We start from the raw sequence: 16,899 nt of genomic DNA, 5'->3' as shown, positions 1-16,899 counted from the left end.
ATAAATTAAAATAAATAAAACATTTTTTTTTATTCATACATGTGTGTATTTATATATACATAATATTTACACACAGTACACACACACATATTTTGCAACTTTTATTTTGTATGCAATTAATCACGATTAATCTATTGACAGCCCTAGTTTTTTATCATTTATCAATTGTAGATCATTAGCATAGGGGTTAAAATGATCTTTCCAAAAGAAAGCTGCGTTTTTGGTGCATCTGACCTTTGGTTAATGCCCCTCATGATGCTGGTTGGGGACCATAGAGGAAGCTGAGCCGTCAGAATCACCTTCAGCAGGAAGAGGTTGGGCTTCTGTAGATCAGGGTACTGTGACGTGTCCGACTGACTCAGGGTGTACAGCTGATCACATGCCACACGACGAATCTGTGTGTGCGTGTGCATGGATTAACACATTTATGAAAGTGAAAAGAGGTATCTTGTCACCGATGTCATACTGATTAAAAGCTGTTTAAATATTAGTTTGTATTACTGCAACAAAATAGAAACTACTTACCTCTCCGCTGGACGACCCCAGCAGGATATCAATGATGAAATCATTCACAGAAAGCAGAGAGTAAAAGGAACCTTGAAGGAGAATCATAAAACATAAAATGATTCTGTGAGTTTGGTCACTTCACACTTCCCATACATCCATGTGTGTAATTTCATAGATTTGTTGACTATCATTATTCTAAAACATGAAAAATATTCTGAATAAAAACAAGCAGGCCTGTCCAGATACTATATGAATTTCTTACAGAGTTGTTGAGAGCGCAGCTGAAGGCACGTGACGAGTAAAGAAAGGGCTTCTCGTGCGATGATAGTGTCTTTGATGGACACCGACAGCTGTTTGACGCATATTCCAGCCTGTAGAGTCGTAGCCTCACCTTCGCTTCCCGAACTACAGTTACTGCCTGCAACGCAGATGCGAGAAACATTGCGACGGATGCGGGTGGAAAAACGCAGAAGCATAATATTGATCGACATCTCACCTGTGCTGCTAACCCTGCTGCGTACTCCCAGCGGCAGAAGAGAATTGGTGGTCTCTCTGATTGGCTGGCTGCTGCCAACTAGGTCCAGTCGGCCGGCGGCAGCCGCCCAGGTGAGCCGCATGAAACACGCTACTGTGGATGTGAAGTCCCCAACTTCCATTGTCTAAAATGACCAAGCACTGATGTCAACAAAGCAGCAAAACTATTTTAAAAAGAACAAAACAAGGGCTCTAACGCACCTGTATGGCAACACGGGCGGCCGGAATGATTTCCTCTACTCGTATTGAGGATCTGTCGGACATGGACACCTGCCGGTAGGAGGACTTTTCTGGAGTTCCACAGACGGAGAGTTGCCGGCCGCTCTGTCGCCCGGCGTTACGGAAAGGCCGAGAGGATAGAGTATCTGGACCGTCCTTACCCAACTCCTCATCTAGTATACTTGGCATGGACTGCCCTACCAGCAGGAACCTAAAGATGGCGACACAGAGTCAGTCTGAAAATGACTTGGTGCATGCTTTCAAGAACATTAAATTACTTCTAGATGCTTGGGTTCCAATAAATCTTACACCATTTTAGAAAATGTAAATACAACCCATTTTTTTTTAAATGTGCTTATTACGACTCAAATTGCAAGGAGGGGTCACAAATATTAAAACGACAGACAAAAGCAGAATAAAAACTATGTAAATAGGACTGCACCTGGCCAACTGCAGGCAGATGGAATAGACTCCCTGTCTGGTCTCATAATCCACCTCAGAAGGTATTGAGTCTCTCTGCATGACGTTCACCACCAGACTGTGTATGAGACGGTGTTAAATGATTAAATATCCAGTAGTCTAAACATGAATTATGGGTCAAAAGCAGACCGCTACCTGAGACCTCCGGCTTTGAGGAAGTTCTCGCAGAAAGATTTGACGCTGGTCTTTGCCATTTCATCATCAGATGTAGGCATCAATTTCGAGCTCAACACCTGTGGGATGGGACAGTGGTGAGTGTTTTTGTGTACAGTAGGTGTTAACCACAAATCACAGACTTAATTTGACACCAAACAGGGCGAAACGTCACACAGTTCTAAGGCTATGTTTACATAACAATGATGTAGTGAAAAATGTTTTCTATCTTTTTGACAGTGTTGCTGTCAAAAAGATATGCGTTTACACGCATATGCGGAGATGACTATATACCCTGTATAAGTATGCCGGGACAGTGGATGGCGATGTATTAACCCTAATAATGTAAAAAAAAGATTATTCGAATCTCAAAATAAAAAATCGAATGTCAACCCACAGAACGAATATTGGAATAATCAAATATTCTGGTCCAGCCCAACAATCAAGACAGCAAAGCATTTAGATGGACAGTAAGGTGGGTTTATTATGAGTGACACTGGACTATAAATTTTGTAAATTTGTTAAAGAAAGCTAAATAAACTAAGTATATTGAGCAGCACAACCACACATCCTTTTGGCCACCATTGTTGTTTTTGTGATACTTGCGCATGCCTATTATAAATTAATGCTAATTTTAAAAAATAAATTAAAGACCTACTTATTTTCTATTGCATTATCTTAATATAATTTTGCTTTTATGCTGAAATTCTTGACTCTCATTTTATGTTGTATTGTTTTTATATGTGTACCGGCTGTAGCACTTTGAGATATGTCCTTCATGTTGTAAAGTGAAATACAAATTAAAACTTATTATTATTATTATTATTATTCCAGACAACTCAGACTTGGGGTCATTCCCACTTCAACCATGGATTATGTTTGGAAAGGCTAGACTACTTTGAGATGTTACTAGAACATATTTACTGAATATTGATGTTTAATGTTAATAATACATGTTAAACTTAATGTAGGAAAATGTTATGTGTCCAGTTCTGAGGTAGGAAATATTCTAAATCTGAGTCGTCTGGAACGCAGCATTGTGCGAACAGTGTGATGTCACACGTTATCACAGAATTCTCGTTTAATAAAGTATTGTACACTTAAAGGATTGAGTCCATTTCCTAAAAGAAAAATGGACCAGATAATTTACTCACCACCATGGCTCATCCAAAATGTTGATGTCTATCTATGTTCAGTCGAGTTAATTTGAAATTATTGTTTTTTGTCAGGAAAACATTGCAGGACATTTTGATCTAATTTTACCGCTTTAATAGATGCCCAACATGTTAATACTTAACTAGAAGCACTTAATACAGTTTGATTTTAAACGGATGTTTCAAAGGACTATAAACGATCCAAACGAGGCATAAGGGTTCTTATCTAGCAAAACGATTGTCATGTCATTTTGAAAATATGTCAGTGTTGATGTTTTCTGACTGTTGCGGTAATGAGATTTTTTAGGACTAATGTTTTAAATGATGTTACAAAAAATGTTAAATGATAAGTAAAAGTTTTTAAATTAATGTTCCCATTTACTCCAGATTTGTTTTTCAATGTCTGGTGGGAAAAAAAGTACATTTAAGCAAGTTTTACATTTTCATGCTTGACATTTTTAAAACCAAGTTTTCGTGAGAATCACCCAGAGATGCGTCTTTCTGAGCATTTAAAACATTGACATCTTTATAACTGAAATGATAAGAAGTGCAGGCACAATCTTTCATCGTTCTTCTACAACGAGTGGGAGCTGATATAAAGACAAGAAAATCACAAAAACATTTTAAATGTCTATTATCAGCAGCAACAAGTGCTAAACACAAATTTTAAATGTATTCAATTACACAACAGTAGGCTATTCCATATACATATAATCAAGTATTCGGGTCATCAATTAACCCCACGTGCAGCGCATTTCCAGATGTTTCAAATTATAAACTCACACATCCACCGCAAGTTTATCTTCATCCAAATGCATGAGTTTTATCACAGAGGAGGCATGGAAATATATTTTTACAGTTATCCCCATGAGAAACAATTACCGCCTGAACAGGGCTTTCGACAACAAGGCATCATTTCCAAAAACGTGCACTTTGAAACCAAACTTCAAAAGTTTGCGTTTTCAAGACCTCAAAACTCGACCACCGGGTAAACGAACAGCTCAAATCGCATGAAATCGTTCCTGTTTAACATTGCTGCTATGTAAACGGCCTTTCCTTTAAAGATGAAGAGTAATTTTATAGGGAATTGCAAAAGTAATGATGGTTTGCACATTTTCAACTGTTTAAACTCACAACAGATTTATAGTGTACCTCTAAATTATAAAGCACTCTGAATGTAGACATGCCCGGTGCAGATGAACGAAAAAGAGACTCCAGGATGGATGCTGCACTCTGCTGGTGCTGCTGTTTACTGGACAGAGATGGAGACTTCGAGGCCTGTGAACCTGATCCGAGTGTAAACAGAGTTTTCTGGAGAGAGAGAGAGAGAGAGAGAGAGAGAAAATGTGTCATATTAACTGTCTGGCAGGGCACAATGTTCTGTGCACCATGCTAAAAACAAACACATTGTCACATGATTTTCTGTTATTGCTTTCAAAATGCTGAATCATGTAGATAGTTCTTAGATTTTTTGCAGCTATTTTCCTTAAACGTCCAATACTTGTTTTATATTATTATTACTTTTAAGCATATTATATTAAACGATTATAAAGAGCTAAGAAATTATACAAACTCAAAAAAGCCAAAAAGTTATCGCTCTGAATATTTTCTCAACCAAACCATTAATTAAACTATAGTTTGATTAATAGGAAAAGCAGTTTAGGACCATCTCCTTCAAGTGTGTCCAAACATTTGACTTATAGGGAAACTAACAAATCTGAAGCTTTTAACCGACACCCTCTTAAATTTCCAGCCCAAATGTTTAAACATTAAGCCAAATCAGTGCTGTTTGTACAAGCCAGTGCCAAGCCAAAAAGCAGCATTTAGATGATACCTGGTGACTCCAGACGCTGGACTCTTTTGGCACAAAGTTATCAAGTGCGTCCTGTACTTCCGGGTCAGTCGGGATAAGCAGCAGCAACTTCCTCACGCGTAAAGTTATTCTGGAAAAACCCGACCACACAGTCATATATTAGTCAAGTAAAATAAGAATAAATGTCCATGAAGTACAAAGATGCCACTAGCAGCCTTCTTTACCTTGGTTCCTCCAGGTTGGCCAGCTGATAAAGCATCTCAAAGACATTACACACCAATGCCATTACGACTCCAGGAAGAGATTTCTCCTGCAATCACAGACACAAACAATAATGCAGAGTTGAGAAACATTTACTGCTTGGGTGTTCAAAGGCATTTTATGCATTTAGCAGATGCTTTTATTGATTGTATACCTTCTCTATTAGTGTGTATTTGACCCAAAATTACAGTAAGTGTGTGTGTACCTGCTCGAGAGCGTATGCCGAGTTGAAGACCCCGCTGCTACTGGAGCTCGCCGAGGCAGAGCTGTCCGCTGAGCTGCCTGATGGAGTTCCTGTTCCCGAGCTCTTAACTGTCAAACTCTGCTCGTCTGAGAAACCCAGCTGGTTCAACAGCTTCTGGTCACGATTCATTGTCAGCTAGAAGTGCATTTAACAAGTTGTTATGATGAGTAGATAACTGGAAGGGTTTCTAGTGAGTACTGTCTATGGTTTCAAGCAAAGGGTGACCAATGGTCAAAGAAAGGTTTCTTTTTAGGGTGGGTTCAACCTTGTCGTATAAACTCCAAAACACATCGTACTGAAGCACTGCGAGTTTGGCGGGTGTGTGATGCTCAGCTATGATTGGATCACAGTTTGTGTTGAACTCACCATGCTGTCATTGGCAAATATCTGCACATTGTCCACAGGACAGCTGAGCTGCTCTGCTATCTTCCATCTGATGCTTCCTATAGTTTCATTGCTGTGGGCCTACAAACACACACACACACACGCGCGCACAAGCATACACATAAGTGTTTTTGATGTCTACAATCATATAAGGCAAGTCAACGCCAGACAGACTGAACAAAGCCCAGCATATCCCTGTATCTGGGAATGTTATGCTTGGTATGCACATGTCATCTATCAATGCTTCTCAATTATCCAAATAGGGAAAATGTTTATAAAGACCATGCTTACAATCTGTTATAAGTGTCTGTTGTGACGAGTAAATTGGAAAGTATGTGTGTGTGAGAAAAATTACCTCCAAGGTGAATGTGTCTTTGGTAGACTCGTATGTGATGTGAAGTGTAACAGGATGGCCGTGGAAAGATGCCCCATGAGGTAGAATGGTTCGAGGAACTGAATACAAGTCCTAAAACAGATACCATACGTCAGGGGTTTTCAAAATTTTTGGTCAGCCGAACACCTCTGACCTTTCCATCAACTCATGAACCCACTACATATTCCTCGCGAACCCCCTTTTGGGAAATCCTGCCATATGGCTTATCTCTGTGTTGAACCAGTATTGTAAAGCTATTTTAAAACTACTCTTTTTCAACAGAATCATTCAACTGATTCACTAAAATTACTTAGATTTCCCCACACCATGTGTTTCAAAGAGAATTTATAGGACAATGTGTCCCTGAGGTTTACTATTTTAGCGTTCACACCAAGAGCGATAACGTTTACTATATTAGCGTTCACACCAAAGAACAATAACTATAACGTTTACAATATTAGCGTTCACACCAAAAGCGATAATGTTTACTATATTAGTGTTCACACCAAGATCTATAACGTTTACTATATTAGCGTTCACACCAAGAACAATAACGTTTACTATATTAACGATCACACCAAGAGTGATAATGTTTAATATATTAGTGTTCACACCAAGATCTATAATGTTTACTATATAAGCTTTCACACAAAGAACAATAACGTTTACTATATTAGCGTTCACACCAAGAACGATAACATTTACTATATTAGCGTTCACACCAAAGAACAATAACTATAAGGTTTACAATATTAGCGTTCACACCAAAAGCGATAATGTTTACTATATTAGTGTTCACACCAAGAACAATAACGTTTATCATATTAGCATTCACACCAAGAGCGAAAATGTTTACTATATTAGCGTTCAAACCAAGATCTATAACGTTTACTATATTAGCGTTCACACCAAGAACAATAACGTTTACTATATTAACGATCACACCAAGAGCAATAATGTTTACAATATTAACATTCACACCAAGAGCGATAACCTTTACTATATTAGCGTTCACACCAAGATCTATAACGTTTACTATATTAGCGATCACACCAACAGCGATAATGTTTACTATATTAGTGTTCACACCAAGATCTATAACGTTTACTATATTAGCGTTCACACCAAGAACAATAACGTTTACTATATTAACGATCACACCAAGAACAATAACTACAACGTTTACTATATTAACGATCACACCAAGAGCAATAATGTTTACAATATTAACGATCACACCAAGAGCGATAATGTTTAATATATTAGTGTTCACACCAAGAACAATAACGTTTACTATATTAACGATCACACCAAGAGCAATAATGTTTACAATATTAACGTTCACACCAAGAGCGATAACCTTTACTATATTAGCGTTCACACCAAGATCTATAACGTTTACTATATTAGCGTTTACACCAAGAACAATAAAGTTTACTATATTAGCATTCACACAAAGAACAGTAACGTTTACTATTTTAGCGTTCACACCAAGAGCGATAATCTTTACTATATTAGCGTTCACACCAAGAACGATAACGTTTACTATATTAGCGATCACACCAACAGCGATAATGTTTACTATATTAGTGTTCACACCAAGAACAATAACGTTTATCAAATTAGCATTCACACCAAGAATGATAATGTTTACTATATTAGCGTTCACACAAAGAAGGATAACGTTTACTATTTTAGCGTTCACACCAAGAATGATAATGTTTACTATATTAGCATTCACACAAAGAAGGATAACGTTTACTATTTTAGCGTTCACACCAAGAATGATAATGTTTACTATATTAGCATTCACACAAAGAAGGATAACGTTTACTATTTTAGCATTCACACTTTGGCGATAACGTTTACAATATTAATGTTTACACTAAGAGCGATAACGTTTACAATATTAACGTTCACACCAAGAAGGATAATGTTTACTATATTTGCGTTCACACCAAGAACGATAACGTTTACTATATGAGCGTTTACACCAAGAACAATAACTATAACGGTTACAATTTTTGCATTCACACCAATAAGTATAACATTTACTATATTAACATTCACACCAAGAAAGATAATGTTTACTATAATTTGCGTTCACACCAAGAACGATAACGTTTACAATATTAGCGTTCACAACAAGAGTGATATCGTTTACTATATTTTAAATGTGCAAGCAGTTATCAGTTACTTTGAAAGTTATCCCCATTATATCATTCCTCTGCACCATTATAGTTGTTGTGTGGACTTTGCTATTCTTCTAAATATGGAACGACTTTTAACATGTTATCTTTATAGTTATCGTACTCATCTTTGGTGTGAACAAGCCTTTACTGCAACAACATTTTCTATTAATGGATTTCACTAAGTGGGTAGATGGATAGCAGAAGTACAGAATATATTACATGATTAACTCAAATTCATAGATGGGACAAAAGTTTTTCAGACTGAATGCTTGGTGAGAAGTCTGCCTCTCCATTTATCTCGGTTTGAATACATACAGAAATGACTGTATCAGATCACTTTTGCTGCATCCTGGAACAATTATTTCTGAAAGCTATAAATGCTGTGACTGTACACCTCCAGGTTTCAGCAGGAAAATACAGAGCCAGAGAAATTAGAAGAGGGTGAATGCCACAGCCACTCAATAATCAGACCTTTAAAGCATTTGATATGCCGTAAAGATACTGTATCACTTAAAACTTAGCCAAAATACTAAGAGTAGGTAGCTAACTAAATTTAACTTTTAAATGAGGCATGCTTTTTAACAGATGGCATAATCTATTCTTACAATGCAGAATATTAAGAATTGCAATTACATTGATAATGCATTTCCTTTAAACAATTAAAACAAATAAAATTGGACAAAAAAAACCCCACATCTAATGTACATTAGGTATGTCCCATGACAATGGTGTAAATGTGTTTTAGCTCTCACCTCTATTGTAATAACATAACGCTCGGCCAATAGCAGAAGTCTCTCGATGATGACCAGCTTACTGGACCTGGGGACGGAAAAGGTTGTGTATTTATTGACTTGCCACCCCAAGCCAAAAAGATCTACTGCTAGTGTACTTGAATCAACAACTCAAGAACGTCAGTCTTTTACACACTACTGCACGATTTATACTTCAGCGTCAGACCTACGCCACAGCTATGTCGTAGTAAAAGTAATTTAAGCCCAAAAACCCCAAAGTTACTTCTTATACCTGGATGGAGATTGTACTGATGTAGCGACTGTCGGCATAGCAGTGGCAGTCAGCATCTTGGTTGCACGGGTAACGGCATGTGTAAGGGTTGGACCGCCCAACGCAGAGCTAGCAGCCTATGTGTCATAAAGATATCAGAATATATTAAAATCACTGATAAACTACAAATAAAATACACTGATGATTCTCATTCGAGCACAAACCTCTAATCTCTTATAGCAGTCAGCAATAAACTTCTTATGTAAAGACACAGAATCCTGCCAGAGAAAGAAACAAAAAAGTTATTGGGGAAAAACTGAGAAACTGTGCATTTGGGAAATGCCAAGATGGTTTGACAACTGACTTTTTTCATTTTGGGGTTGAGGTTTATGTAGCTGTAGGTGATGATAAGCTGAATGGCTTCGTTGGCGATGTCCTCGTCTGGAGATTCCATAGCAATTCTCCATATAAAGTCCATCCCGGCCAGATCCAATCGCTCCACACACTGGAACAGAATTTGTGCAATAATTCAGCTTGTGCAGCTAACAAATGTATGTGGACACCCACTTCTAAATTATTGTGCATGGCGATTTCAACTGTATGGCTGATTCTGTGTACTTTTAGTAATCGTTGTATCAATCAATCATTTCCAGAAGATACTGCTCCAGTATGATAAAGCCCATGTGCACAAAGCAATGTCCTTAAGGAAATAAATCACGGAGTCTGGTGTTGAAGAACTTATCTGGCCTGCACAAGCCCAGACCTGAACCCACTGGAATAAACTGGGACAATGAGGAGCCAGAACATACCACCTAACATTAATGCCTGACCTCATTTAAGCTCTTAAGTCTGAATGTAATACAAAAAATAGATAGACGGAGAGTGTGTGTTTCTCTGTGTTCATCAGCCTGTTTATCTTGTTAACAAAATTTGACAGTAACAGAATTGACAAAATCAAATGCCCTTTTTGCTAAAAAAAAAATTGGCAATTGAAAATTCTGTGCAACAATAAAAATATAACCATTTGAAAAAAAACAGAAAAAATAATTGCATTGCAAAAATGAAAAGACTTTGGACACCAAATCTAAATGCAGTTAACATTCATTAGGCCATAGACCAGGGGTGGGCATTCCTGTCCTGCAAAGTTTAGCACCAACCTTATTATACACACATGAATGTATTTCCCAAGTAATTTCCAAGTCTTATTAGATTTTTCTGGTGTTTAATTAGGGTTGGAGTTAAAATTTGCAGGACAGTGGCCCTCCAGGAATGCCCACCCCTGGCATAGACTATAAACATGATAGAAATGGCGCAAGAAGTTTTCTTATTGTGAACCATCTGAGAAGATCATACCAGCTGGGTTCCCTGCCGTTTGAGACGGTGGTCACTGAGGTTCACATTCTCAAAGAAGGTCTTGAAAAGGTTAAAGCCTGAAAAACAACAAAACCAAAGAAAATTGACACATTCATAGTAGCACTTCATGTATATACACACTGTAGCACTAATGGGCAGTTTCTCTATGCTGTGTTAATAGTGCTACATTTATCATATTATTATATGTGGTGACTGCCTCACCATTCATAGTGATCTCATAAGGCTCCAGTTTGAGGATTTTCTCTTTAAAGAGCTGCTGTTGAACATCACTCTCCAGATCATGTTGTCCTTTAGTGAACCATTCAAAACACATCTACGGCACGAGACAGATGAAAACCATTAAAAACAACTTCAAATAACTGACACAGAATGAATGACTGCAAATACAATCACTTTACAGTAGCAGTCCTGTAGTTGACACCACCAGTATTAATTTCAATAAAGCACTGAAATGTCATTATACACAATCCTTAATTTAAAAAAGCTATAACAATGGAATTTAATAGCCTTAAAGGTCCCGTTTTTTCCTGATCCCATTTTCCAAACTTTAGTTAGTGTGTAATGTAGCTGTTAGAGCACAAACAATACCTGCAAAATGATAAAGTTCAAAGTTCACTGCCAGGCGATATATTTTCTTTAACAGAAGTCCCCTTTCAAAGCCTACAGCGCACGGTGGTTTGGACTACAGCCCTCTACTTCCCGATTGAATGACGTCAAAAAAAACAAAAACGTTTTTTTTTGACTAAACTAAAGCCATTGAGAAGCATAGCAAGCATCATCGGCCGATATATCGGTGCACCGCTATTAATAATTAATGTATGTGTTTCATGTGTTTTTATATTTATATAATTATTATACACATTACACACAGATATATGATGTAAACAAAAAGTTTTATTCTGCAGACAGTTATTATGCAGCCCTAGTTTTGTGTAATACAAATTTTAAGTTTTTTCATGTCTTGAATTTTCTTTGGGAGGGACACAAAAGGAATGCACCCTACACAAGGTTTGAGAACCACCGCTTTAATCCAAAGCATTTTTATGTCATGCTTGACAATTTTTGAATCACCCTTAATCAAAAGAAGATGTGGACCCTGAAATTCAAATGGGAATATTTCAAATGAGCTCTCCAAACCTCTCGATCCATCTCGCATACATCCATGCCGGACACCAAACATTCCCAGATCTCTTTGGCTCTGTTCCAGACCAGGTACAGACTGGCCTCTTGAAGAAAGAATGCCAGGAACTTTAAGTGACCCTCCAAATACTACAAAAATATAGGAATATATTATTTTATTTATTAACAATTACATAGCAAAATCAATTTAATATGTGCAAAGCATTTGTAAACAAACATCATCATCATCATCCCAGGATGCACCTCATAAAACTAGTCGGAAGGATAAATAGTGAAGAAAAAATTGGCTACCATGATTTGGACTTTTCAAATATAAGAAAATGTATATTATACTTATAAGAGCAATGTGTGAGAGCTCAGGCTCTCAGTATTAAGAAGGGATGATGAAAGTATGACAGCCCACCTCCTGGTAGGTGTATCTCCCATCCACCAGGGTTGACCCAGACAGACCATTAGATCCAGCGACAGATACAGCCAATCGATGGCAGGACACCAAGGACCCTGTGATCAACTTCACAATCTCAAAGTTCTTCTTCAGGTCCTGGATTATACTCTGATAGATCATATAAAACAAAGCATTACTGAAGCTTTTAAAGCCCTAATTCATCAAATGCCTGATGGGAAGGTTTTTGTGGACACGTAGGTCTTTACCTTGTCTTGCTTCTGATAGGTCTGTTTAATAAAGGATCGCGTAATCTCATGAAGTTGTCGTAAGGCTGGAACCACCCATACTGTCTGAGGGTTACTCTGCTGAGATGACTGCAAAGCATACACACAAACACACACACACAAATAATTAAATTACACAACGGATTTCAACCGTAACACACACTGAGCATTCAAGCCTTTGTTATATCCATCAACCAACCCATTTTTTTGGTTAGAGTCTCTGATTTTCTTTTAAATCGTCCATCAGATTGAAGTTAACAGATTTGGATTTAAAGAGCAAACCTTTAGCAAATCATAGCCTGTTTTGGATTTTTACAGCCCATCCCAGTGATTTAGGTTGCCATCGGTTTGCAAATCACATTTTGTTCTTGTCAGATTGAGGATGAATTATGATTGGTCAGTGACAAACTAAAGGGGTGGATTTTCTCTTACTTTAGCCAATGAGTTCGGTTTCTTCCTGCCCCAGGTGCCAGTAAGAAAAGAGACCTGTGTCTCGCTGGGAGACTTTGAATCCTCCTGTATTTGTATCTAAAGACATAAACTTCAGTTGTATTCAGTGAGCGCCACTAAAGGTTTATGCCAACGCAGAGATGGCACGCTTGCTGCACCCAAATCGCACCAGAGGCTAAAGCAAAAAGACTAAGCAAAGTGTGTTGGGGTGAGATGAAGAAAGCTGAAACTAGAGTACCAAAAAAATATATCTTGCTGTTTAAGACACAACAGCGCCTTTGTAATCCCAGATCACCTCTCAAAATAGCCCACCGCACAGACTGCAGACTGCAAAGAAGCCGGCAGCTTGAAAGTATGTGCACTTTTATTTCTGAGCGAGTATGTGTGTGTGTGTGTGTGTGTTCGGTGTTTGCTCTCCATAACCTTCTGAATATAGATTTTCGGGAAAGAGCGCAAGGCACGCAATGGAATAGAGTGATGTGTATGAGAATGAGAGACCCTCATTCCAATTCAGACCACAAGAAGCAAGCCAGACAGACTTCCCATAACTAAAGAAACAAATATTTGACACAAATAAACCAAAATGATGCTGTATTTACAAAAACATTAATCATATACAAGAATATCTAAAGTTGGTTTATCTAATCCAAAATCAGAAAAAAAACACATCATAAATATTTCAGAAACAAAACCGAGTTTAAAATAAGACAATAAGACAATTAAATGTTCACTGTAACTAGGAGCTCAAAGTGTTGAATACTGTGATCTCGAGAGAGAGTTGTGTGTGTTTTATGGGAATTATGGCATCAGCTCACCTTCTTGATGTCCTCGATGCATTTGATGATGTAGTTCCTCTTGACGGTTTCTTTGACAGCGTATGCGTCGCTGAGGATAGTGAGATGTTCCTCCAGGGCCTGCTGTACCAGCGTGGTGGGTAGAGTGGGGAGATGGGCCAAATCCCACAATACCTCTAACACCTTATATGCATGCAATGAAAACACATTATCACACCAAAACATTTATAGTCTTTATAATCATTTCATCTAAACTATTAAAAATATCATAACCGATACAGAATAATCCATTTTTATTAATACAATTAAATATATTTCTTTAATCATTTAAAATATAAATTTAATGTACTGTATTTGTTTTTATTTTCATTTTAAATATATCTCTTATTTTTACTTTTTTTCTCTAAATTATTTATTTCTTTGTAAAGCACTTTGAATTACCACCGTGTATGAAATGTGCTATATAAACAAACTTGCCTTTCCTTGACTTGGATATATTAAATCTAATTGCAAATTAGACAAACACAATCATTAATTTGATCATTAATTCAATTATTAAACAGGAAATAAATTGTAAATCGTTTTATCGAAATATTGCCTTATTATTCGATTCAACTTTTAAGTGAATATAGAAAAAACACAAAATGCACATTTATATCTTTGTCTTTAAAACTACGTTTAAAGTGTCAGTCCAAATCTGTATTTTGTACAAACCATAAATGAATGCAGTTTGAAATGTTTTTTTAAAATCAGATCCCATGTGTTTTTCGTCATTCACACGTTAAATATGATCGAAGTCCAATCGAAAATGCACAAAAATAAAATCTAGATTGACAGTAAAAATGTACACTGTAAAGTTGCTTGTTGCACTTAAATTAAGTTTAATCAGCTTGAAATTACCATTATTTTCAACTTTCTTGACTAGTGAAGAGTTACTATAAATTATAAAAATAAAGTTGAAGCTAATTCAACTTTTTTTTTTATAATTTGTTGCAACCCTAACTAGTCAAGAAAGTTGAAATAAATTATACATTTAAGTTAATTCAACTTAAAAATTGTGTAAAAAAGTGCAACAAGGAATTTTTTAGATGGAAATATAAACATTGCATATGAAATTTCAGGAGTAAGCTATACTTATCACTTCTTTTTATGGGCACTTCCCCGGAAAACCACGCCCACACGTCAAACAGTGGAAGAGCAAGAGCCAAGGACACTAAGTTACAGGCATCACTTCATGCAGCAGCTTTGTTTTATATCAAGCCTCAACAATCGCACGAAGAAGTGTGTTTTTGGATGTAAAAAGAAAAAAGCCCGCATTATGGAAACAATGTATATAGTTTGTTTATGGTAGCAGCAGAGTTTTACGTGTGTGTTTGTTTAACGCTGGATTTCATTGAAAAGTCCCAACTCGCTACTCCTGCAGCCCAACTCGTCCCTCCAAATTTTTTCATACATTATCGGAAAGAATCGGTAAAGCTAATCTGTCTTTTATACATCTGATAAAACTAAAGACTCTTCTGAGATATGAAGGATGTAAAACTACTATATATGTACTCCAGATTAACATCATATACCCAGAAACAGCGACGCTTTAATAACATAGAATATAACATGTGAATTAAGATTACACTCTATGTGACAAGATCAAAACACATCATTCAACTATTAACTGTATGATAATTCAACACCAGAAACTGTGGCAGCTCTGCATTAAAAACATCACCGTCTGTCACATGTTTCTCAGACTATGAGCAGACAGGAATACGTAAGCTGCAAACCACAACTTTCAGATCCTAAACATTCAGAGACAGAAATACACGTGTGGTGACACACACACCTTTCCTGTGGTCGCCTCAGATCGAGCCTCTCTGCCGATCCGTCCAATCAGACTCAGAAGCTTTTGTCTGACGCGATCGCTCTCCACCTCCCAACTCTGAACACACACAACAGAGTCAGAAAACACTCACCACGCACAGAGACTGAAGATTTCACAGTGATATTAAACTTGAAGTGTGCATTTTTACACAAACTATCTATGGCATCCCAAACAACACAATAACATTGGTTTAACCAACAGTGCGATTTTAGGGTGGATGGTCAATGAGACACGGCATGTTTAAAGAAACTTTTTTTATCTCATTGTAAAAGGCCAAAAAAGACGGACTGCAGTGATCTTACTTTTTGTATAAGGACGAAAAGGTGGCTGAGCTGATCGAAGTTGAACTTGACAGCGGCAGCAGCGATGATTGTATGGATGTTCTCGATCACAGTGGAGGACTGACCAGCCTGTATTCAGGACAGCACACAGAATTTGTTGTATTAAAAACAAAAACTCACAAAGGTTTTTTGGATTGTTCATGAATGTCTGCTAATGCTAATTACTTATTTATTAGTAAAAGATATCGTTAGATTTATAATTTTTGGCGTAGTCGACAGGATAATATCCTGTTACGCCGATCATTTCCTGGCCAGTATGGGACAGTGTAGCATGTTGATCTATCATTAGGCTATTTACAGTGCTGGGCAAGCTACTTGGAAAATGTAGTGAGCTAAGCTACCAGTTACTTTACATTAAATGAAGCTTCACTACACTGAAGCTACCCCCCTGGGAAATGTAGCAAGCTAAGCTACATCAATAGTAGCTTGCTACATCCAAGCTACTTTTTTATTTTTAACCAGTTTTTATTATGTAATTATTTATTCAGTTTCAATTTATCATTTTGGTAATTATAGGCAATACAAGCTTAATGTAGGCCTAGGTACTTCACATTTTGGGGCTGTTTGCTAGACTTATCCTACTCCCAGAATAAAATGCATGTTTGAGCTGTCTTTATTTAAAAACACCTGGCCCTGACATATCTTAACACAAGGGTCTCCAACGGCGGCCCGCAGGTAGCAGGTAGCCTGCACAGAGTCTGTGAGGTGCCCGCCAAAGCACATTCTATTAATAATTTCAATTGTAATATTTATTACATGTTTTTATATTAGCTTGGCTTGATGACATAACCCAGTCAGAGGTAGAGCACGAGTCTTCACAGAATGCGAGTGGTGATGTTTTGTATGAATGAAGGCTGCACAACTCGAAAATACGGAACAAACGACGTCCTGTGTCGATTCAAATGACGCGCTTATTCTCAAATTCAGGACGACTTCAGA

General features: G+C 37.3%; 1 protein-coding gene across 2 annotated transcripts in view; it reads right to left on the bottom strand.

Annotated features, from left to right (window-relative positions):
• Positions 1-16,899, bottom strand: part of usp24 (ubiquitin specific peptidase 24) — an 80,131-nt gene that overhangs the window by 26,689 nt on the left and 36,543 nt on the right. Inside the window, exons 13-38 of one of the 2 annotated variants that reach the window (XM_073855882.1) lie at positions 15,922-16,029; positions 15,581-15,676; positions 13,765-13,926; positions 12,932-13,027; positions 12,482-12,589; positions 12,234-12,383; positions 11,828-11,959; positions 10,892-11,003; positions 10,670-10,746; positions 9,681-9,821; positions 9,541-9,594; positions 9,338-9,453; positions 9,067-9,133; positions 6,105-6,215; positions 5,732-5,830; positions 5,327-5,500; positions 5,085-5,170; positions 4,882-4,990; positions 4,200-4,358; positions 1,876-1,973; positions 1,703-1,798; positions 1,243-1,471; positions 1,004-1,166; positions 770-925; positions 526-596; positions 235-395 (exon numbers count right to left, since the gene is read on the bottom strand). In XM_073855882.1, coding sequence (XP_073711983.1) covers positions 235-395; positions 526-596; positions 770-925; positions 1,004-1,166; positions 1,243-1,471; positions 1,703-1,798; positions 1,876-1,973; positions 4,200-4,358; positions 4,882-4,990; positions 5,085-5,170; positions 5,327-5,500; positions 5,732-5,830; positions 6,105-6,215; positions 9,067-9,133; positions 9,338-9,453; positions 9,541-9,594; positions 9,681-9,821; positions 10,670-10,746; positions 10,892-11,003; positions 11,828-11,959; positions 12,234-12,383; positions 12,482-12,589; positions 12,932-13,027; positions 13,765-13,926; positions 15,581-15,676; positions 15,922-16,029 — 3,131 coding nt within the window. The remainder of the gene's footprint in view (positions 1-234; positions 396-525; positions 597-769; positions 926-1,003; positions 1,167-1,242; positions 1,472-1,702; positions 1,799-1,875; positions 1,974-4,199; positions 4,359-4,881; positions 4,991-5,084; positions 5,171-5,326; positions 5,501-5,731; positions 5,831-6,104; positions 6,216-9,066; positions 9,134-9,337; positions 9,454-9,540; positions 9,595-9,680; positions 9,822-10,669; positions 10,747-10,891; positions 11,004-11,827; positions 11,960-12,233; positions 12,384-12,481; positions 12,590-12,931; positions 13,028-13,764; positions 13,927-15,580; positions 15,677-15,921; positions 16,030-16,899) is intronic. The other variant, XM_073855883.1, reaches the window with a different exon arrangement.

This window comes from Misgurnus anguillicaudatus, chromosome 18 (genome assembly GCF_027580225.2).
Source record: "Misgurnus anguillicaudatus chromosome 18, ASM2758022v2, whole genome shotgun sequence".
NCBI classification, from domain to species: domain Eukaryota; kingdom Metazoa; phylum Chordata; class Actinopteri; order Cypriniformes; family Cobitidae; genus Misgurnus; species Misgurnus anguillicaudatus.
The sequence above is the reverse complement of the archived record's forward strand: the minus strand, read 5'-3'. Positions and strand labels throughout refer to the sequence as shown.